The sequence below is a fragment of the Mesoplodon densirostris genome, chromosome 12 (assembly GCF_025265405.1).
Source record: "Mesoplodon densirostris isolate mMesDen1 chromosome 12, mMesDen1 primary haplotype, whole genome shotgun sequence".
In the NCBI taxonomy this organism is placed as follows: domain Eukaryota; kingdom Metazoa; phylum Chordata; class Mammalia; order Artiodactyla; family Ziphiidae; genus Mesoplodon; species Mesoplodon densirostris.
In genome coordinates this window covers 46501230-46523761 of record NC_082672.1, presented here as the reverse complement: position 1 = coordinate 46523761, position 22532 = coordinate 46501230, and the positions used below count along the sequence as shown (strand labels likewise).

The window sequence follows — 22532 nt, the reverse complement described above, 5'->3', positions numbered from 1 at the left end:
AAAAATTAGTATAACTAGACAAAAGCCCTAGTGGAGAGAGTATGCCATGCATAAGCAAATAAGCAAAAGAGTATAAAACCATAAAAGGATCATTATCAAGAGCACTAACAGTTTCTCCTTAGGTAACTATTTTCTTATAGTTGTGATCCGATTAAATAAGAGCACATAGATGGAAAGTAGTAGTGACAATGGTAGCTAGAAGAAGTCTCTAAGTGAAAATGCAACTGAAGTAAAAAACTGAAAATTAAAAAAAAAAGTTTGAGACATTATGATCCCAAAACATGGAGGGGGGCCCAGTTAAAGAAAACTGTACTCTGCTAAACACACTTTTTGTTATTAAAATCCGCCACTATTAAAACTTGTTCTAAGCAAATAACTCAAAAGATACATACCAAGTTTAAATCAACTTTCAAATTTGACCAAATCAGGACACTTACCAACTGAACCACCAGTTGAAAGCTGACAAAACTCAAAGAGCCCATCAAACACTGGACAATCCTCTCCAACATTAACTGTGGAAGATGGATTTCATTAATTTCAATTCATTCTGTGAATTAATGAAAGCCTTTTCTTACAAAAACTATTTCCTACAAATAACGTTTGTTTGATGCAATCATAAAACATACACAGCACAGCAGTAATCTAAAGTTTGCAATTTTATCCAAGGCAGTTAAAGTGTTATATGTGAAATACCACCACCAATTCTTAACATGATTATTTGTGGAATATGTCTGCTTTATTAACAAGAAATCAATAGCTATCAAAATATAAAAGGTATTTGGTGTTATTTAATTAAAACATGGGCTTAAATTTTCCAGGCATTTCTCCTTAAATATATGACAGTAAATTAATCAAAATTCTAAAAACTTTAAATAAGTAACTTCAGTTGCTTTATGATTTACATTCTTTAAAACTCCTTAAGTACACAGAACATCCAAAACTTTGAAATGTATTTTAGTGATTACCAAAAAGATGTAACAGTTGGTTCCCTACGTCCATGGTTAGCATTGATCTTGAAAGATGGTAAGAATTAACTAAGCTCATGACAGCAAAGATACAGAAGAAATATTTAAGGCACAAGCAGACAACACATGTAGATATACCACACATCGCGATATTTAGTTCCTCAGTATTGAATGAAAGAGGAACTAAATATGTCGTAATGCATATAACCCATTCTCAGTTTCTCCTCATCCCTTAATTTATATCCTCTTCAAAAAAAGGGTCATTATTTTATGTAGCTTTGCACATCCTTAATTTATTGACACTATAATAAATAAATTTTAGCTTCCTGCTATTCAGACATGATCACAATCTTAACACAATTCAGTATTATGTAAATTTTAAACCAATCCTGTTAATTCATTTACCTTAGGGCTACCCATGACTTAATCTAAGCCTGAATCCCCACTGAAAAAACAGGGACAAATAATATCTATTTATATTATAGCATTTTATTGAATCAAATGAGATAATCTATGGTAGAAATGTACATGAAGTTCTATGAATTTATGAGATGTCTAGCAACTACACTTAATTTAGTATTATTGAAACTGTTCTTTTTTTAAAAAAAATCATTACTGAAGTCCATCAATAAAAACATCGATGAGAATGAATTCCAGTATCAAGCTTTAAAAGACACTCTTCCAGTCATTTTAGAATGGCATTTTGCATTCCATCTTCAAGCCAACCAATCTCTAATAATAAAATACCTTTTATCTATAAAAGAGAACACTATGTAGAAGAGAACCAAAAGCTTCACTAATACAACAAAGAGAAGTACAAATTATATGTACAATTGTCCCTTGGTATCCACAAGGGAGTGGTTCCAAGACCCTGAGGATACCAAAATCAGGGGATGCTCAAATCCCTTATATACTATTTGCATACAACCCATGCAACATCCTCCCATGTATTTAAATCAGCTCTAGATTACTTACAATACCTAATACAATGTAAGCATGTAGCTGTAAATTCAATGTAAAGAGTTGCCTACAGGAGGCAAATTCAGTTTTGTTTTTTGGAACTTTCTGGAATAGTCCAGATTAACTAAAGCACCCAAACAGAAGAGGTATACACACCAAGCTAAGGCCAAAGTACAATCTTTTTTTTTTTTTTTTAAAGCAGGAGAGTGAGGTCTCCCCACCAATATCCATTATCCCAAAGTTAACAAGGAACCAAAACAAAATGCAAAGAAGATCCAAATAGCCCTTTGGCAGTTTGGCAGACCAATAAGCTTCAAGTAGGTTTGGTTTTTTTTTTTCGGACTTTTTAAATCAGTAAATAATTAAAACAATATTTTAGATCAGGAAAACACCTAGATTTGGATAACTAATTACAAGCTTCTAAAAGTACTAATTTATATTTATCACTACTAATATATACTTTTAACATAGAAACGTACATCTCTGCATCTGCTTACTATACTCGGACATGTTATCTGGTCTTATTGAACGTAGAAATTTGATGTACTCATCGCTGTGGTATTTTGTCATTTCTTCAGCAGTGGCTTTATGGGGCCTCTGTGAAGAAAAATAAATGTCAGAATTGTGGAATTATAACTGGTTACATCAGGGTTACCAAACACGAAGTATACAATTTCCCCTAACAATACTCTCAAAAGAACTAGGTCTGCCAGAACAAAATAGATAAATTCCAAAGCAAATCCAAATTTATACGTGTATGTTTTAGAAAACAGAAATCAAATCCAAAGATAATTCACATTCCTTTCAAAAGGATTAGGCAGGCCTAATACCAACTATGAACTAATCACTCTTTATTTTAGTGGAAATAGGTCAACCCTTCTAAAGACTAATCCACGTTCATAAACTCTACTTTCTCTTATTTTCTATCACAAACCTCCTGCTCTATATCCAGTAATTTCATCAATGACCAAAAAGCTTCAGGAAGGATGAGTGAGACTCATTCAGGTAGAATGAGATTCATTCTCTACTAGTTCATGATCTCTCTTCCTTTTCCTCTGACTATCCAAATCATCCTTGTTCCTAGGATCTTTTCATTTATGACACACTTCTGCCACAAGGCTTCCTGACTGAAAGTCTTATCCAACTCCTCTTCTCTAAATGTCTATAAGCTGAAACAAAGAAGCTCACATATATTACCCAACATTGTTAACTGCTTCAAGTCTTTCTTTTCTCCCCAAGTGGATAAGAATTGCTGCATCTTATATCTGTTTATCTATATTCCCACGTCTTCTACAAAATAGACACTTTGCTTGCTCACTAATACAGTGTTCCTATATGCTGACAAATATTGGTAGGATTAATTTTCTGCATAATTCTTTTGTAACAGTCCCAGGTCAACTCTTCAGCAGCAGACAGGTCAATAATTATCATAACAAAAATATTTAGTATATGCTAAATTGAGTTGGTCTCCAGTTATGTGAAAACCTGGGGAAGGGAAACTATTTTTTAAAATGGTTGAAGGAATAGGGGAAAAAAAAGAGGCCACAGCTCCCACACTCTCAAGTTTTCTCTGAAGAATAAAACAAAAAGAGGAGTTTCTGTTTTCTTCCACACCTTTTCATCTGCTAAATGCCCTCCAACTTTGAAAACAAAGTTTCAAAGTAGTGGTTTAAACAAACAAACAAAGAGTGAATATTTACCAAAAGGTATACTCACATATATTTCCATTTTTCTATACAAGCCATAATTTAGCAGCAAGTTATGGGTCATGCGGATCCTATGAGGTTTCATGGGATGACCCTGTCCATAATAATAATTTCCAATATCACCTAAAAGAGGAAAGAGACAAAATGAACAATACAGACAAGAGAATCTTCATGAACTATTTAAATTTATGTGTCCACCATTAGACGACATTTTTCACCTAAATAAGCTTTATTTGAAATCTTAAATAATAATTTTAGATTTTGCAACTTTCAAACTGTATTAGAAAACCAAGATCCTATGCACACTTTTACATACTGATGACTCCATCAATACATTATGTTTGTTCAAAGATTAAAGCTTTTCTGATTTTTAGTTTACTCAACTTTCTTATTTAGGATTAGCCCGAATAAAACACTCTTTACTCACTTACAAAAGTTTCTGTTCCTTGGAGTGATACCTGCTTTTAGTATTTACTGGCAAATTTAGATGCTTAAGGTACATTCTCTGAGTTTCACCAGTATGACTTAAAAATTTTATAGCAAATATTGCTTCTTGGATGATTCACTGGCATGCCAAAAATCCTTTATAGTTGGTATTATCGTGGCTACAATGTTTTATATATCCATATCACAGTCAATAAAAATTTTGGTAACTGAAATTTGGATCTTAAAGTTTTACTATGATTACATACTTATTACATTTTTCAAGGTAATAAGGATATTTTTTCTTATTCTTCACGATTAAAAAGTTATAATTCCTAACCTATCTTTTTATGATATATTACATCCCAAGGTCTTAAAACTGACACGTAAGATTTACTTTAAATAAAATAACACCAGAGCTTCCCTGGTGGCGCAGTGGTTGAGAGTCCGCCTGCCGATGCAGGGACACGGGTTTGTGCCCTGGTCTGGGAAGATCCCACATGCCGCGGAGCGGCTGGGCCCATGAGCCATGGCCACTGAGCCTGCGCTCCGCAGCGGGAGAGGCCACAACAGTGAGAGGCCCACGTACCGCAAAAAACAACAACAACAAAAAAAACCCCACCAAAATCCCAGATTTTTGTCTACCAAATTTCAACAAAATTAATACTTTTAGATAAAGATCCAGTGTTTCTATAATAAAGTGTTAAGGATGCCACTTAAATATATACCATTTTTCTAATGTAATGGGTAATTTTTACAACAGCCTTTATTAGAAATTACCTTCAGTACTAATTCTAGTTTTTAAATAATCAATTCTAAAATTTTGTTAGGATAACCAAGCTGATTTTAATGGTTTGAAGTTAATCACTTAAACATGGGTTCATATAATAAAAACTAGGGATAAAGAATGCCATTTACTCCCCTTCTAGATCAAAAAAATCTTTCAAAATCCTGCCTAAATACACACCTTTTTTTGTTTGTTTAATGAAAACTAAGAATTCAAAAACTTTTGCTTCTCTCTTCCATATTTTTGATAACAGTCCAGGATGAACATTCACTTTTATAACATACCCGTTTCTAATACTACTACTAATTGATTTTGTTGGTACCGCACCTCTAATTTACTTAACTCTTCATTTTCAACACAAGCTCTCTTCTGAAAAAAATTCATATATACACATGGTCATTTAAAAGGAAAGTAACCTTTCTTAATCTGTACCAACAGTAAAGCTAAGACAATACAGACAAGTAGCAAAGCAGAGATATGGGGATACTCCTCTGCATTTATCACAGTTCAGTCTATGAATGCAGGAAACAAACTACCTCCCAAGCTATAAAGCTCTGCTCTACATCATGGTAGTACACATAAAGTTCCTTGAAAGCAGCCTGGTCTTAATGAATTCTTAGATGTAGAAAGCCCGCTAGAGACACAAAGCATCACTGAGCTAAGGTTAATGCAAGGAAGGTATTTCTAAGTTATCATCACTACCAAAGGAGATAACGAGAGTAAGAATAAAGAAACTAGTCTTCACATAACTTCCATCTGCCCCTGTGTAAGAATTATCAAGATGAAATGTCTCTAATATCTACCGTATCTTAAGATCAAATACTCTAGTTATGTACATACTGAGAATCCAGTGAAAAGTAATCACTAATCTAATAATGGGAAAGACCACAATAATCTATAGAAGGGAAAGTACAGTTGCAATTTCTCAGCAAGAGTGCTTGATAAAAAAAGATGTTAGCAATAATTAACATTTATTGACAGCTTACTAGAAGGCACTATTCTAAGCACTTCATGTGCATTATCTGTTAATCTTCTCAACAACCCTATGATGTAGGTATCATTACTACTTTCCTATTTTATAATAGTGAAGATGGATGAGATGCAGACAAGTCAGGTGACATTGTCAAAGTCACATAGCAATAGAAGAGCTAGATTCAAGCTCAGGCAAGGCAACTCTGCCAATCTTCTTAAGCAGTAGCTACTGGGAAAGAAACGGCACTTATAGAACCTAGAAAGAAATGGTAGGGGGAAGCCTGACAAGAAAAGGACATAATACAGGATACAAACATTTTAATAAAGACTTAAGGTCTTTGTTGGGCTACCCTGGTGGTACAGTGGTTAAGAATCCACCCGCCAATGCAGGGCACACGGGTTCAATCCCTGGTCCAGGAAGATCCCACATGCCGCGGAACAACCAAGCCCATGCACCACAACCACTAAGCCTGCGTGCCCCAACTACCAAGACTGCGTGCCCCAACTACTGAAGCCCGTGCACCTAGACCCTATGCTCTTTAATGAGAGAAGCCACCGCAATGAGAAGCCCGTGTGCACGCTGCAAGGAAGAGTAGCCCCCCATCTCTGCAACTAGAGAAAGCCCGTGTGCAGCAACAAAGACCCAATGCAGACAAAAATTAATTATTTTTTTTAAAAAGAAGAATATGCACACTACTTAAATGACACATGTCCACAAGGGCAGCTACAGATAACTGCTATTTGGCTTATGAAGAATTCTTCCAAAATGTAAGGGGGGTCTAAAAGAACCATCCCCAACTTTTTTCCTGCTTAATCCCCTATCACAAAATTCTCTACATGGGTGCTTTGCAGCCATCCACTTTTTCATAAAGATAAAATAGCTTTTCTTAGTTTTAAAAACCTATGGATTTCATTCATCTGATTTAAATGGTCAGTAATGTAATTTGGGCATTTAAAATGTTACCCTGATTTTCATCAAAATACTTTAAGACTTGAAGCTTCAAGTCTTTCTTCAAAATACTTTAAAATGCTTTACCAATGAAATAAGTATCCAGGAAAATTAGCTCAAAGTGGCTCCTTGAATACAACAAACTTTGTCAATGTGAAGTAATTACCAAAAAGATTTAGTTATCTGCAAAATTCTCAAAACTGCTCACTCTTCAAGAAGCTATCAGAAGAGAAGTGGCTACTAAGGTCTACAATCTCTTTTATATAAAGTCCTCTAAAGTCCTTGAGACTAGATACACTTCAGACTTTTTCAGATTTTATAAATGTAAAATGATACATCTGCCAGGTATTATGTGATAACCTGGAGACTGGGCAGCATTCTGTAATCAAACATTAATATTTCTGCAGCAAAAATGTACGAATATTTAGAATAAGAGGAATAAAGATGATAAACATTAATTCAGGTTAAGCTTTTGATTCCAAATGAGTTACAAAAATTCTTTTTCATCTTTCAGATAATTTTGGACTTCAGGACTATGAAATATAAAATATACCCCTGAAGAAAAGCTGACTAAAAAATGATTCAGGAGAAAAACCGAGAGCTACTGTATTATTTTTGTCTTCCACAGACTAGTTAGTCCACTAGCGGCTTTAACACACTGGCCACTTCTTGAAACATTCACTCTTGGCTTCCACAATACCACGTTCCTGACTTTACTACCACCCCACAGCCACTCCCTCCACCAACCCTGAAGTATCAGGGGTTTCTCAAGCTCACTCATTCACTGAACAGACTGAGAGCCTACCGTGTGCCAGGCAGGTGCTTGGGTAAGTCCGTGAATCAAGAGTGCTGCCCTAAATCCTCTTCTCTCAGGAATAAGTCACCTAACTGCTCAATTCAGAAATTTAGGAGCCATCCTTTATTCAGTCATCACAAAGCCCCCACTCCATTTCCAATCCATCAACAAGTTCTATAGGTTTTATTCCCAAAACCTCTCTTAAATATGTCCATGTCTATCAGTTGCAATTATTATCTTGTACGTGGACCAATATATACTCAATCCTTGCTTTCAGTGTTCACATTCTATTACTCTTTACCATTCTTTATACACTTTCCAGAGTTTTCTCTACTTAAGAAACCTTCAATGGCTTTCTGCTTCCTGAATATTCAAGTCCAAATCTCTTACCACAAAGTCTTGTGTGGTCTGGCCCTTTACTACTTGGCCTGGCACCCTACAGTTCCCCCATGTCTTCCTCTTGGCTTCCTTTCTGTTAAGTGTACCAGGTTCTTTCTAACTACCCAGGCTTTGCAATGTCTTATGTAGGAAAAACTCTTTTAAGGAGGCTGGCCCACTCTCTGCCTTCAGGCCTTCCCTTGTCCAATTTACCCTACAAAGGTCCCCTCTCTTACTATCTAACAGTCTTATTTTTTTTCTCCTTAAAGACATTTTTTAAAAATCTTTTAGATTTTTATTTTACATTGGAGTATAGTTGATTTACAACGCTGTGTTAGTTTCACATGTACAGCAAAGTGATTCAGTTATACATATACATATATCTATTCTTTCTGATTCTTTTCTCACATAGGTTATCACATAGTACTGAGTAGAGTTCCCTGTGCTATACAGTATTATACAGATTAACTATTTTATATATAGTAGTGTGTATATGTTAATCCCAAATTCCTAATTTATCCCTCCCTCCCACCTTTCCCCTTTGGTAATAACCATAAATTTGTTTCCTAAGTCTGTGAGTCTTGTTTCTGTTTTGTAAGTTCATTTGCATCATTTTTTTAGGTTCCACGTATAGTAAGTTCATTTGCATCACTTTTTTAGGTTCCATGTATAAGTGATATCATATGATATTTGCCTTTCTCTGTCTGACTTACTTTACTTAGTATAATCTCTAAGTCCATCCATGTGGCTGCAAATGGCATTATTTTATTCTTTTTTATGGTTGAGTAATAGTCCATTGTATATATGTACCACACCTTTACCCATTCCTCTGTCGCTGGAAATCTAGGTTGCTTCCATGTCTTGGCTGTTGTAAACAGTGCTGCAATGAACACTGAGGTGCATGTATCCTTTTTTCTTTTTTAATCAATTTATTTATTTAATTTTGGCTGCACTGGGTCTCTGTTGCTGCACGCGGGCTGTCTCTAGTTGCGGTGAGCGGGAGCTACTCTTTGTTGTGGTGCGCGGGCTTCTCAATGAGGTGGCTTCGCTTGTTGCGGAGCATGGGCTCTAGGCGTGCGGGCTTCAGTAGTTGTGGTGCAAGGGCTCAGGAGTTGTGGCCCGTGGGCTCTAGAGTGCAGTCTCAGTAGTTGTGGCGCACAGGCTTAGTTGCTCCGCGGCACGTGGGATCTTCCCAGACCAGGGCTCGAACCTGTGACCCCTGCATTGGCAGGCAGATTCTTAACCACTGTGCCATCAGGGAAGTCCTGGGGTGCATGTATCTTTTTGAATTAGAGTTTTCTCCAGATATATGACCAGGAGTGGGATTGCTGGATAATTTGGTAGCTCTATTTTCAGTTTTTTAAGGAACCTCCACACTGTTCTCCATAGAGGCTGTACCAATTTACATCTCCGCCAACAGTGTAGGAGGGTTCCCTTTTTTCCACACCCTTACCAGCATTTATTTCTAATATGGTCTTATATTTTCTTCTTAGGACTTCAATCTTTTCTCTACCTGGCACACAGTAGGGACTTTAAGCCCATTTGATATTTCTGAACCCAAAGCTGACTTCACCCTTACACTTGAACTTTTAAATCTTATCTCAGCCATGTTTCTGTGCTGTTATTATTCCCTAAGAGATAACTACCCTTCCTCCCCAATTCCAACTGTTTCCTTTAAGGATTTGTCAACACAAGCATTTAAAATTTTTGTTAATGGAAAGACATAATTACTAATACTTTTTTTTTTTTTTGGTAGCAGAGAAACCTCCTTTTTTTTTTTTTTTGTAGCAGTGGCAATAGTTCCACTCTTGGGTCACCAAAGGAAAAAAGAAAAATATTTTAGGTACCAGATGTTGATCTCTCCTTGGACATTAAAACTAGACAATGTAGAAAAGGATTAAGTGGTGGACTGAGTCAAACAGAGATACGAATCTCTTTTCATGGGGAAAATAAATAAAACGCCACTCATCCTACCTGTCTGTAACTAGAGTGGGTGTAAGAATTAGAGAGAATATTACATGAAAGTGCTCCAGCTATAAAAATATAAGGTGTTAATCATTTACTCATCAATAATGTAAAAAGGGGCTTCCCTGGTGGCGCAGTGGTTGAGAGTCCGCCTGCCCTTGCAGGGGACACGGGTTCGTGCCCTGGTCTGGGAAGATCCCACATGCCGCGGAGCGGCTGGGCCCGTGAGCCATGGCCACTGAGCCTGTGCGTCTGGAGCCTGTGCTCTGCAACGGGAGAGGCCACAACAGTGAGAGGCCCACGTACTGCAAAAAAAAAAAAAAAAAAAAAAAAAAAAAAAAAAAAAAAAAAGTAATAAAAATAATGTAAAAAATGTTTGTTTGCTTATTTATTTATATTTAGGCTGGTGAAAGTATAGACATCAGCAAAACAGTTTCTGTCCTCATGAAGTTTATATTCTAGTGGGAAGAGAGACAAAAATTATGTGGTATAATTGATAGGGAGAAAAGCAGTAACAGGGATTAAGGTAACAGGGAAAAGCTTCTCTGAAAAGGTGAAATTTGAAGGAAGTAAATGGTAAAAAAAAATCTGGGGGAAGAGAATCCAAGTATATGAAAATCTCAGTCTTATGTCCTACTATGTTTAAATTAATGATGTGCAATTAAAACCATTGGTATTTGTGAACTGCTGCTATAATTCATATAGCACCCTGATTTGCCTCCAAAGAAACGATTACCTATTTTATGGATAATAACTATTTTATGGATTTATACTATAGCTAAGAACCCATGCAATTACATTAAAGACTACCTGGCAAAAGGCTTTGGCATCACTGTTATAAGTAAACGTCTAAGGAAATCTGTCAATAGTTGGCTGCCAAGCAGAATTCTTATAATGTGCTACAGTAAACTAGGAGTATATTGGGAGACATGATCTTGGTAACTCTTTGTACAGTGTTGAGTGCTTTTCTCTGAACCACTTGTCTCCAAATAGTTTGATGTATCCTATCAGAGAAGGGAAAAATACAACACAGAGCAATGCATATAACCATATAAATTATGTATATATACAACCCTATTATATTGTATATACAGTAGAAGACACTAAATGTAATTGGCCTCAAGCTTAAAAGAAAGTACACTTAACATTTCTAGGTAAAGTATTAACAATGTGAGTATTTAATCAGAGCCTAACAAAGCTTGGTTTGCTAATTACATTTAAGTACAGAATCACATCATTTTATTTTTTACTTTTTATTTTTTTCTCTTTTGGCCGCTGTGTGGCGTGTGGGATCTCAGTTCCCCGATCAGTGACAGAACCCATGGCCCCTGCAGTGGAAGCTCAGAGCCCTAACCATCACATTGCCAGGGAATTCCCGGAAGCCACATTATTTTAAAGCCAGAAGGGATCTAACTATATCGTTTACAGATTATTGACAATCTTGCAGTATATACTAGAAGATCAAGATTTAGATATACGTTTTTGGAAATGAGTCATGAGTCAATAGCTGCAATAAGAGAAGTAAAAACTTCTCTTACTTGTCCTCAAAGGTTTAAGAATACTTTATCCATCAGTGCCTGAAGGTTCACTTGAAACCATCATTCCAGTGATCTAAAGGGTATGATACTGAAGACTGTAATGTGTACAGAGAAAAGAACATATGTCTTTTAGAAGTCCCTTTCATTTGCTAGACATTCTCTCTGTGTCACTGAGAGTAGTCCTAATGGTCCCAGTAAGCCTAAAGGTAGGATTCCTATGGTTACAGAATTTGCTACTTCACTCCTTTCCTCTTTATCTTTCTTCCTTCTACTTCCTTTACTAACAAGTTAAGACCAGCTATTCTAGTCTAATAGATTAAGGCCCTATTGTTATTGACACCATACACTCCCAATCCAATCCATGTTGTGTATCTTAGAGTCAGTTCCCTGTGCACAAGCTCCTTTACTTGCATCCCCTTTCCTCACAATTAAAAAAAGAAAAAACTACTATTGCTACCTTTATAAGCTGACAAAATAGGGTTTTTCTGGTGATGAAAATGTAAGCTTTGGAATTAACTATGCACAGCTTAACATACTATCACATACAAAGAATTAGCATAATAATACCCCTTCAATTTAATAACCTCTGCAAAATATTTTATTAGCCCCACGCCCACAAAAAGAACTCAAAGCATATTCCAAATGTAAGCAACTACAAATTCCATTCTAAAAGTTAGTCAAGGAAGAGCCATAGACAAAAGACAGATAACCTAACCAGAGATACCCCAACATTCAGTTATACACCTGCTGTTGGCCATCAGATAATGCAGCTGTATGGTCCACTATAAAGTACTTAAGTCACAATCAAAGATTACTCTTCCTATCAAGTCTGCATCCCACCTTTGGGACCAGTACTTGCTCCCATTCCCTCAACAAAGGCTCATCATAAACGGGCCCAGGAACAAATAGCTGATAAAACTGCAACTTAAGTGTACCTCCTGGTTCTACGGTTCAAGCCTGGTAACAAGAAGTTTCAAGCAGCTTACTTTATCAGAGCCTATCACTGTCAACAGCAACTAACAGCACCAGGAAGAGCCTTAGCACCAGTTACCCCAACCTTTTAAAACCTTTCTTCTCTACCCAAAGCCCTGACAACAACAACCTCTAAACCTTAGAGAAACAATGTTTTAAAAATTAACTTACATACATGGTTATTTACTTTCCAATTTGGTCATGGAATGCAAGACCAGGCCAGTGACCCAAAATATGCGTGAATTCTTAAAGAATTAACTTTAAGAAACGTTAATAATTCACGGTAAAATTAAAATGTACTCCCATCTCCACCCGCCCATGATGGCATAATTTCAAATCAATTTGTATCACACATACATGCAGTTCTCTCAAAAAATATTTTAAAAACATGGCTGTGACTATTTAGCACTAGCTACCAAATATCAAACAATTTAGATTTCTTCTGTAAGATTTTAGATTTTTCCACAGATGACACAAGTGGTTATTTTATATAAATAGGCATTAAAATGATTCATCCTTGCTAACTCAAGAGATATGATATGGCCATTTTAAAATTAAAGTCAGATTTATTCTGACCTAGTCCTGTAAGATCTTTCCACCGCTCTAAGATTTTACGGTTTACAATACATTGAATGTAGTAAACAGCTTCCAAATTTTGTATCGCTTCTCACAAATCAGATGGACGTTCAGGTCTCTGAACCTAGTTTCTTTGTTAAATTTTAGAACTTCTTCTCTGGAGAGTAACCTACTAGGAACTATTTACCAAGTTAACGTCTTTGTGCAATCTGTAAAAAAGGTAACTGCTCCTTGCATTGTATTTTGACTGGCCCAAGAAACAGGATTCAAGAAGACTTACTGCTCAAATTGCAAATGAGAAGAACCCCTAAACTTAAATTATCTGACTTTTACAATTTACTGTTCCACGAGCTCAAGCTTTTCTGATTATTTAGCACTTTCTGCACTGCTCCTCAAGTTTTCCTGCACCAGGACTCCCATCGCCTAGAAACAGCCTTCGCAAGCCAAATGCCAATGCTATCTGTCCCACACCTCCAAAGCACGGTATTTCCTGATCGAACAAAGCAACAAAGAAGTGGGTGGTAACCACCTCTCAGAGAGGCAAGCCAGGACCCATCGAGTCTGATCGACAACACAAGCAGCAACAGCTCTACGATGCCCTACCACAGTCTTATTTCCCGTGAAGCCTGACTACCTCAAACTCGAAAACCCTCATTTTTATTGAGGAAGTGAAGCCTTTTCATTTGAATGCTGAGAAAGTGGCGCTCAAAGCACCCGGCAAACAAAGGAGAGGGATGGAGCCCATGCAAAACAGGGGTGTGAGCGCGCCTCAAGGCGAACGTGGGCCCCCACCCTCAAGGGGTACTCTCCAGCACCCACCCGGGTCGAGGGGTGCGGGGAGAGGCCGGCCGCAGAGAAAGGAGAAGACGCTCGGGCCAGCCGGGGACAGAGGGGAGCGGAGGAGGGGAGAGGAGGGATGGGGGCTCGAGGGGCGGAGCTCTCGCGGCCGTGGGGCTTTGTGTGGAGTCTGGGCCGGGGTAGCTGTTTTGACCCGGGGGGAGAAATCGGGTGTAGGCGGCCGGAGCAGGGGACCCCAAACCTCCCTCCCACGAGCGGCGGACGGGAGAGGCGTGAGGGAGGGCCGTCTCCTTCGCACCAGCACGAAGCCAGGGTAGGCCGGCGGCGGACGGCACTGCGGGAGGGAGAGGGGCCGGACGGAAAAGTGGGGCGTCCACTTAGCTCCCCGCGGAGGCTGCCAGACAGCGTCGGGTCGCGAATGGGTTAAGATGCGGCCAAACGTCGGTCCCTCCTCCTGACCCCTCAGCACCGGCGACCACTCGCGACGGCTGCCGCAGTCAGATGCGGCTCCGGGCCCGGCGCCGCAGCCCTGCCCGCCCACCCACCCGCCGGCCGGCCTGCCTCTCACCATCGTAGTAGTAGCAGACTTTCTTCTTGCCGCCTCCCTGACTGTACGCCATGGGCTCCCCGGCCACCGCCGCCTCCGGCTCCTCCTCTGGCTGCTGCTGCTGCTGCCGCCGCGGCTCGGCGGGGAGAGAAGAGGGCTGAGGCGAAGGTGGGGGGGTGGCAGTGCCGCGGGGAAAGGCAGGCCGGAGGACCGGAGGGAGGAGAGGAGGGGAGTGCCGGGAGGGCTCGGTACCGCCCGGCCGAGTGGCCGAGAGCGCGGACCAGGGGGTGGCAGCGGCGCCAACTCGCGACACTGGGGAGGGGGAGGGGGCAGCCAAACCACCTCCGGAGGCCGAGGGGAGGTGGGGCGCGTCCACTGTGACTCCACGGGGGAGGAAGGGGCACGACTAGAGAAAGAGGCTTCTTCATTTCTGGGGAAGGAGGCCTTCTAATGATGAACAACTTGCGCAGGGCGGCTACAAATATAGTCGGAAAATGATTTTTTAAAAGAGTCAGGCTTTCGCTCCGTAAGTAAAGAGAGCGTGGAGCCAGGTGAACGCTCCACCCCTTCGTATCTTCGCACAGTGGTTGCGTCTATCTTGAGCCTGCGCAGTCGGCGCCTCCCCAACCAGAGCCGGGGCTGCCTAGACCCCCTCCGCGATGTCCCACGCCGCTCCCCTCCCCCACTGTGGGTAAGCTCCCGCCCGGGCGGACCACGTGCTCCGAGCCGGGCGGGGAGAGACCACTCTCCCACCCCTTCGACCGCATGGAACCCGCCGAGCTGCAGCCCACGGCCGCTATACTGGGTCGTCGTGGATTTCATTTATTTTTTCATTTTCTGCTGATAATTGCTCGGAGGTTCTGACCTGTTAAGGGGACCTACTGCAGACGTTAAGGAGTCCCTGGGTTTGAATGGGCATTTATGGAATGCATTTATGTGTTGGATAGGGTTCTGAGTGTTTGCATTTATGATGTATTTCATTGATACCTATTTGTAATAGATAACCTGTTAACTTAACTCAGTTGAGACTCCCAACAACGCTGGTATGTAAGTATTACTTCTAGTTCTTCTTTATAAATGGGGAGATTAAGGAACTTGATCCTCTCAAATGTTGATGGTCGGGAGTTTGATTTCAGTCTTTCTCCAAAATCCACACACCGTAGCTACTCCATTATGACTGCTTCTGATAGCTGGGCACTGAAAGGTTGTTGCAGAAGTTCAGAGAAAGGACTTGCATAACTCTTGGAAGTTATAAATACCTTTGTCCCTGTGTTCAACAAGTCAACAAACATCGAGCACCTACCTACTCTAAGCCAGCCACCTTGCAGGTGACTGGGGTGAGGCGGAGGCTGACAATCCGCTACATAGAACTCTTATTCCCCTATACCATTTGCCACTTACAGTTTTCCCAAAATACACACTCTCCCTCACTCCCATTAAAAAAAAAAAAAAAAAAAAAAAAAAAGCCTTATTGAAGCAGGAATTATTCAGAGCCACTACCAAAAATATCCTCTTTATTTTGCTATTTGACTTCAAAATCCCCAAGTAGTTCATACTTAAAGCAGCAATTTTCCTGGACCTCATCCCCAAGAAATTTAGAAAAAGTCCAGGGTAGCCTCCATCGCCCTCTACCCAAGTCTGTATTTTTAGCAAGCACCCTAGGTAACTGATGCAGTTGGTACAGGAACCAGAGTGAGAAACTTTGACTCAGAGGTAAAAATTGCATGGTATTGACTTTAAAAGTTTTACTCTATCAAGTCCAAAATCAACTTGGTACATTCTGAGAACAGAATAAGTTAATTTAGTAGAAACTAATGTTCTTCTCAGAGCCAGCATAGTGGAATCTGAAGTGAGACTTTGTTTACTTCTGGAACACTTACCTGATTACTTCTTCCCCACCCTGGAGTCTGTTTTTTTGGCCCCTCACTGCCTGGATGTGACTTGTACCCCTCTAGCTCCATACTCACCATGTTGCAGTTGCCTACAACTTCTCTGAACTTCTCATTAGAACAGAGCGCCATGAGAGGAGCGACTGTGTCTGTCTTGCATATAAGTATATGTGTATGCCTATAACTTGGGCAAGTCAAGTCACTCGATTGTCTGAATTGCCTTATCTATAAAATGGGGCAGTATTACTTGGAGAGTAATTCCTCATGTGAATATAGAGTACCTCAAATAAGAAAATTAATACAGAATAGTTTTTAAACAATAAAGAACTATATGAATATAAGGGATTATTAGGATTATTGTTATAATACTAGTAATAATTATTATTGTTGGCATCCACAGCACCTAGCCTTGAACATGTGAAAAGAGTCCGGACATATATATTTTGACTGGTTGAGGAACTTGTTATATTAATTATTATTTAATAATTTTATTTATTTATTTTTAGTTTTTTAATTGAAATAGAGTTGATTTACAATGTTATGTTAGTTTCTGGTGTACAGCAAAGTGATTCAGTTATATATATATATGTATACTTTTTAAAGTATATATGTGTACCTTTTTATATTCTTTTCCATTATGGCTACTACAGGATATTGAATATAGTTCCCTGTGCTATACAGTAGGACCTTGTTGTTTATTTTATATATAGTAGCTTGTTTCTGCTAATTCCAAACTCCTAAATTATCCTTCCCCCATCCCCTTTCCCCTTTAGTAACCATAAGTTTGTTTGTTATGTCTGTGAATCTGTTTCTGTTCTGTAAATAAGTCATTTGTATCATATTTTAGATTCCACATATAAGTGGTATCATACGGTACTTGTCCTTCTCTTTTGGTTTACTTCACTTGGTACGATAATCTCTAGGTCCATCCATGTTGCTGCAAATAGCATTATTTCACTCTTTCTTATGGCTGAGTAATATTCCACTGCGTAATAAAAACAAAAAACTTTTTAATGATGGCCATTCTCACCAGTGCGAAGTGATGCCTCATTGTAGTTTTGATTTGCATTTCTCTGATAGTTAAGGATGTTGAGCATCTTTCCATGTGCCTATTGCCCATCTGTATGTCTTTAGAGAAATGTTTATTTAGGTCTTCTGCCCATTTTCTGACTGGGTTGTTTAGTTTTTTGTTCTATTTTTGTTTAGTTTTTAGTTTTTTGTTATTGAGTTGTATGAGCTGTTTGTATATTTTGGAAATTAAGCCCTTGTTGGTTGCATTGTTTGCAAATATTTTCTCCCAGTCCGTATGTTGTCTTTTCGTTTGGTTTGTTTCCTTTGCTCTGCAAAAGCATATAAGTTTAATTAGATCCCATTTGTTTATTTTTGCCTTTATTTCTGTTGCCTTGGGAGACTAACCTAAGAAAACATTGCTACAATTTATGTCAGAGAATGTTTTGCCTGTGTTCTCTTCTAGGAGTTTTATAGTATCATATCTTATATTTAAGGCTTTAAGCCATTTAAGTTTATTTTTGTGTATGGTGTAAGGGAGTGTTCTAACTTCCTTGATTTATATGTGGCTGTCGAGCTTTCCCAACATCACTTGGCTGAAGAGACTGTCTTTTCTCCATTTTATATTCTTGCCTCCTTTGTCAAAGATTACTCAACTGTAGGTGTGTGAATTTATTTCTGGGATCTCTGTTCTGTTCCATGGATGCATATGTCTGTTTTCATGCCAATACCATGCTGTTTTGATTACTGTAGATTTGTAGTATTGTCTGAAGTCTGGGAGGGTTATGCCTCCAGCTTTATATTCTTTTTCCTCAGGATTACTTTGGCAATTCTAGGGGGTTTTTTAGTTTTTTGTTTTTTTGATTCCATATAAATTTTAGTATTATTTGTTCTAATTCTGTGAAAAATGTCATAGGTAATTTGACAGAGATTGCATTAAATCTGGAGATTGCTTTGGGTAGTATGGCCATTTTAACAATATAAATTCTTCCAATTAATGGGGCTTCTATGGCAGACCTGGGCTAGGTCCTGTGTACCCCCGACACACACCCCGATTGCAGCTCAGACCACACTCCACCCCTGCAGGCTGTCTCCACAAGGCCAACTTCAGTCCTCTCCCGGGCCTGTCTGCTGAAGCCCGAGTTTCAGCACCCAGCCCCCACGCACACCAGCAGAGGTGTTCTTGGGCTAGGGAGTGCACGGAGATGGCCAGGACCCTCTGTGCTGGTCTCTCTCTGTTCTGCCCACTACAATCCAGCTGCTGTGCTCTCCTCTGAGCCTCTGAAGCTCCTTTTCAGTTCAGCTGATCTCCCAGCTGGTGAAGGGGGTTCCCAGGGTGAGGGAACCTTTCGTCTTTCACAGCTCCCTCCCAGGGGCGCAGGTCCACCCCGATTCCTTTCTTTTCTTTCATCCTACCTGGTTACATAAAGATCTTTCTTGCAATTTGGATTGTATGAGATCTGCCAGCATTCAGTAGGTATTCTGTGAGAATTATTCCACAGAATTTTGGTGTATTTGTGGGAGGAGGTGAGCTCCATGTCCTTCTGTTCTGCCATCTTGATCTCCACCCGATTATTTAATGGTTTTAAATCAACCGAGCAAATTATTTTAGCCCTAGAAACTGGTATTGGAGAAGGAGTCTTGTCCAATGATAATTATGGTCATGAGAATTACGTGCCTAAACATCTGTAGTGAACTTTAGATCATTAGAGCTAAACCTGGAATCAGTTATTGAAACCTGTTGACAAGTTCATTTCCATATTCAAACTCGTCTCTATCAAACCTTTTTACCATTAGAAAAAGGGGAGTTTTAGACAATAATCAGTAGAAGGAAACAAATTGAATGCATGGATAATTCATAGAATGCATAATTGAGGATTGTCTTTATTCTTAAACTATTTTTCTTTAGCTCCTGCTCTTTCTACATGGACTTATTTTTTTCAATCTTGAAGATGTTTAGTGCTTTGAGATTATTCAATTAAATGATCTGTTAAACATAAATGGGTTATTTAGAAACATGACTATTTAAAAACTGATTGCTTCAGCTTATGCTGAAAATTAAACCTTGCTATCAACTGCAGCAGATAGTTTAATTTTGGTTGCTATAAAATTATTCGTATAAGCTTGTTTCTACTCTAAGGAAATTTAGATTTCTTGGTATTAAATTCTATGTAGCAATTCCATAAGGTAATACAGAAAGTAAAGTATAGTGACTAACACTAGGGTGTTATCGCAAACTAAAACAGCCTCAAGCTGAATTCTGATCTCCTTGGAAGCATGGTGCCTATTTTTACACTGTACTGTAAACTGTAGCTCATAAATCTAAACAGTAGTACCAAAACAATGAAATATTATAATGCTATTTGAACTGTGTATTTGCATAATAAAATTTAAAATCATCCATTTTCATTAAAAATATTTTTGAGTAATAGCTTATCTACTAAATTATTCAGTTACATTAAACCTTTCAAGTCACCTCTGTTAACTTGTTAATTATTACTTTGCCCATGAACCTCAAAACATAGTATTACTTTGATCCAATCCATCTACTTGCACAAATTTTCTAGTAAAATTCTACACCCACACTGTTTCTACGGAAATCTACTTGCTAGTATCTCCTAATCACTCTACATTTGTATCTTAATTCTTCCTCTTTCATATCTCAGTTTTTTAAGCTTTCCTTCAAATCTGATAATCGGAGTGCTAGAACTATACAAATGGGGGTGGAGTATGCTGTTACTCCACCCATCAAGTGGAAAGCCAAATGGTGAGGATGGTAGAGCAGGAGAATAGGGACCTGGTCCTTGAAGAATTCATTTAGTTTTGTACCAGACCTGGACTGCCCACCTCTGGACTGCTGGTTACATGCAGGGAAAAAGCCAAACAAAACAAACAATATTTGGTTAAGCCACTGTACTCAGGATTTTGTTATACACAGCTGAATACAATAGCTCATGCAAAATATGAATTAGAAGTTAGTGGCTTCTGGTAACTTCTACTAAGAAACTATGGATTTCTGTTAGGAAACGGCTCTCCATGAGTTTCTGAATATTTTGAGAGCAGAGGTACTGAATGCCTTTTGTTCTGAACAGTCCATTCAAGGATGTTTGTTTCAAGGATGTTTGTATAGTGAACAGCTCTGGAAGGTAGAGACGATGATTCCCCCTGGAGCAAAGGATGGGCATGCTTACTACCCATTATAAAATATTCAGGTTCCCTAAATTCAGGGTTCCTCTCCTTTTTTTTTTTTTCGGTACGCGGGCCTCTCACTGTTGTGGCTTCTCCCGTTGCGGAGCACAGGCTCCGGATGCACAGGCTCCGGACGCACAGGCTCAGCGGCCATGGCTCACGGGCCCAGCCGCTCCGCGGCATGTGGGATCCTCCCAGACCAGGGCACAAACCCGTGTCCCCTGCATCGGCAGGCGGACTCCCAACCACTGCGCCACCAGGGAAGCCCAGGGTTCCTCTCCTTAATGCAATCCACTGCAAGTGTAGGTAGCATCTGGGCCTCTTCCTCATGGCCTGTAGGAACTGGGGCCTCAGGGCAGCATCACGAAAAAATAATATCAATGCACTGGTCACTGCTATGGTCATGAATAATAACTTATCCTTTGTCTTTAACGCAGGTTTTTTGTGTCTTATACTAGCATCTGTGAAACTGTGTTGGCTAGCTTGTTAGCTTGCAAATAGGGTAAAATCTCAGATCCTTCCCATTTCTTAACAGTTTTTGGTGATCAGGCTTGGATGCTGAGAGAGACATAGCTTTCTGAAAAAGGAAAGATGAAGGCCTTATCAACCAACAGAATTTGAGGAAAGTCCATGGGAATTGGTAGCAAACGTATCAGCCAGATTGTATGGTCACCTGGGAATTAGATGGCACTCCACTGTATTGCCTGTTAATGAGGAGCAAGTGAGGAGGGGGTTTCAGGATGAATACCAGAAAGTAGGTTTACAGACAGATGCCTGAACAGTGTCCTGGTTCTTATAACTTTCCCCCAGGTGTTGGAACTTCTTCACCATGTTGGAGGCACTGTCCATCTGCGATCTCAGACTTATGTTGGTTCCACTGGGGAGCCCCAATAATTATAATCAACACTTTCTTTCAAGGGACACCCTGTTCACCCCCAGGACTGTACTTCTTGTGTGGAAGCCACACATTAATTTTTCTACTTCCAAGATCACAATAATTTGTACCCCAGGTATGGTCATAAGAGACTCAGATAATTATGGAGATCTCTCTGAAACAGGACCATCCTTAGTTACTTGGAAGGACTTCCCAGAGGGATAACTGACTCATTTATGCGCACTCTGTGATTGGTAATCCCAACGATGTGAGTCAATTAATCAGAAAAAGTGGTAAGATATGTATCCCTGAGTTTAGCAAAAGTGATCAGTGATGCCACCCGAGCCTTAGAAGGCAGTCAGGTCTGCCTCAACTCACTGGCCAGAGTTGTTATAGATGATAGAATTGCCCTAGATGGCAGATTCTGAACTATCCTTAATACATCCAGATGTACCTGGATTAATGCCTCAAACCGAGTAGAAAGGTCATATCAGAGCCTTAAGGAGAAAGCTGCTGGCTTTCTAAGGTAGACCCTGATGGGGACTTCCCCGAGGGTCCAGTGGTTAAGACTCCATGCTTCCAATGCAGGGGGCACAGGTTCGATCCCTGGTAGGGGAACTAAGATCCCACATGCCACGCATGGCATGGCCAAAAAAAATCAAGACAAAAAAACAAAGCAAAAAAGATTACAAGAGACAAAGAAGGACATTATATATTAATAAAAGATTCAAAACAGCAGGAAGATATAACAGTTATAAGGTAGACCCTGATGGTTTATGGGATTTCAGGAACCTGGGGGACACGATTGAAGTCACTACTGCAGATTGGCCTCACCCTGCTGTTCGGCTATTGGTGACAGTGCCTCAATTAAATGCTGTATGAGACAAATTGAATGATACCTCTGTCAGATTAATCATAGTGGTCAACAGAATCATATATCCATGTAAACATTTCAGTTCTGCCAAGAACGTGTGGAGTGGATTTTTAGAAGAGGCAAGTCTGCCGTAGCTCTGAGTGTCCTTGCACATCCTTGCTGAGTATGCCAGATTGTGAGGCTTCTCTGTCTCCTGAGACTGAGCAGTTTCTGTGGCTGGTCACACAGACAACTAAGTAGGTCAAGGTGACCATATCATGGCTATCGTGTAACTGCCTGCTCTCAGGGGAAGGGAGACTGGCTTGCTGCTGCTTGCTCAGGAAGCCTGGATTCTTGGTCTTTAGTTCCTCTTTTGCAGTGCAACCC

At 39.6% G+C, this 22532-nt stretch overlaps 1 protein-coding gene across 1 annotated transcript in view; it reads right to left on the bottom strand.

Annotated features, from left to right (window-relative positions):
- HDAC2 (histone deacetylase 2) overlaps positions 1-14662 on the bottom strand; it is a 31475-nt gene extending 16813 nt beyond the window's left edge. Inside the window, exons 1-4 of the mRNA XM_060114369.1 lie at positions 14354-14662; positions 3642-3754; positions 2405-2522; positions 438-512 (exon numbers count right to left, since the gene is read on the bottom strand). Coding sequence (XP_059970352.1) covers positions 438-512; positions 2405-2522; positions 3642-3754; positions 14354-14405 — 358 coding nt within the window. The 5' untranslated portion in view covers positions 14406-14662. The remainder of the gene's footprint in view (positions 1-437; positions 513-2404; positions 2523-3641; positions 3755-14353) is intronic.
- Between the last annotated feature and the right edge of the window lie 7870 nt (positions 14663-22532).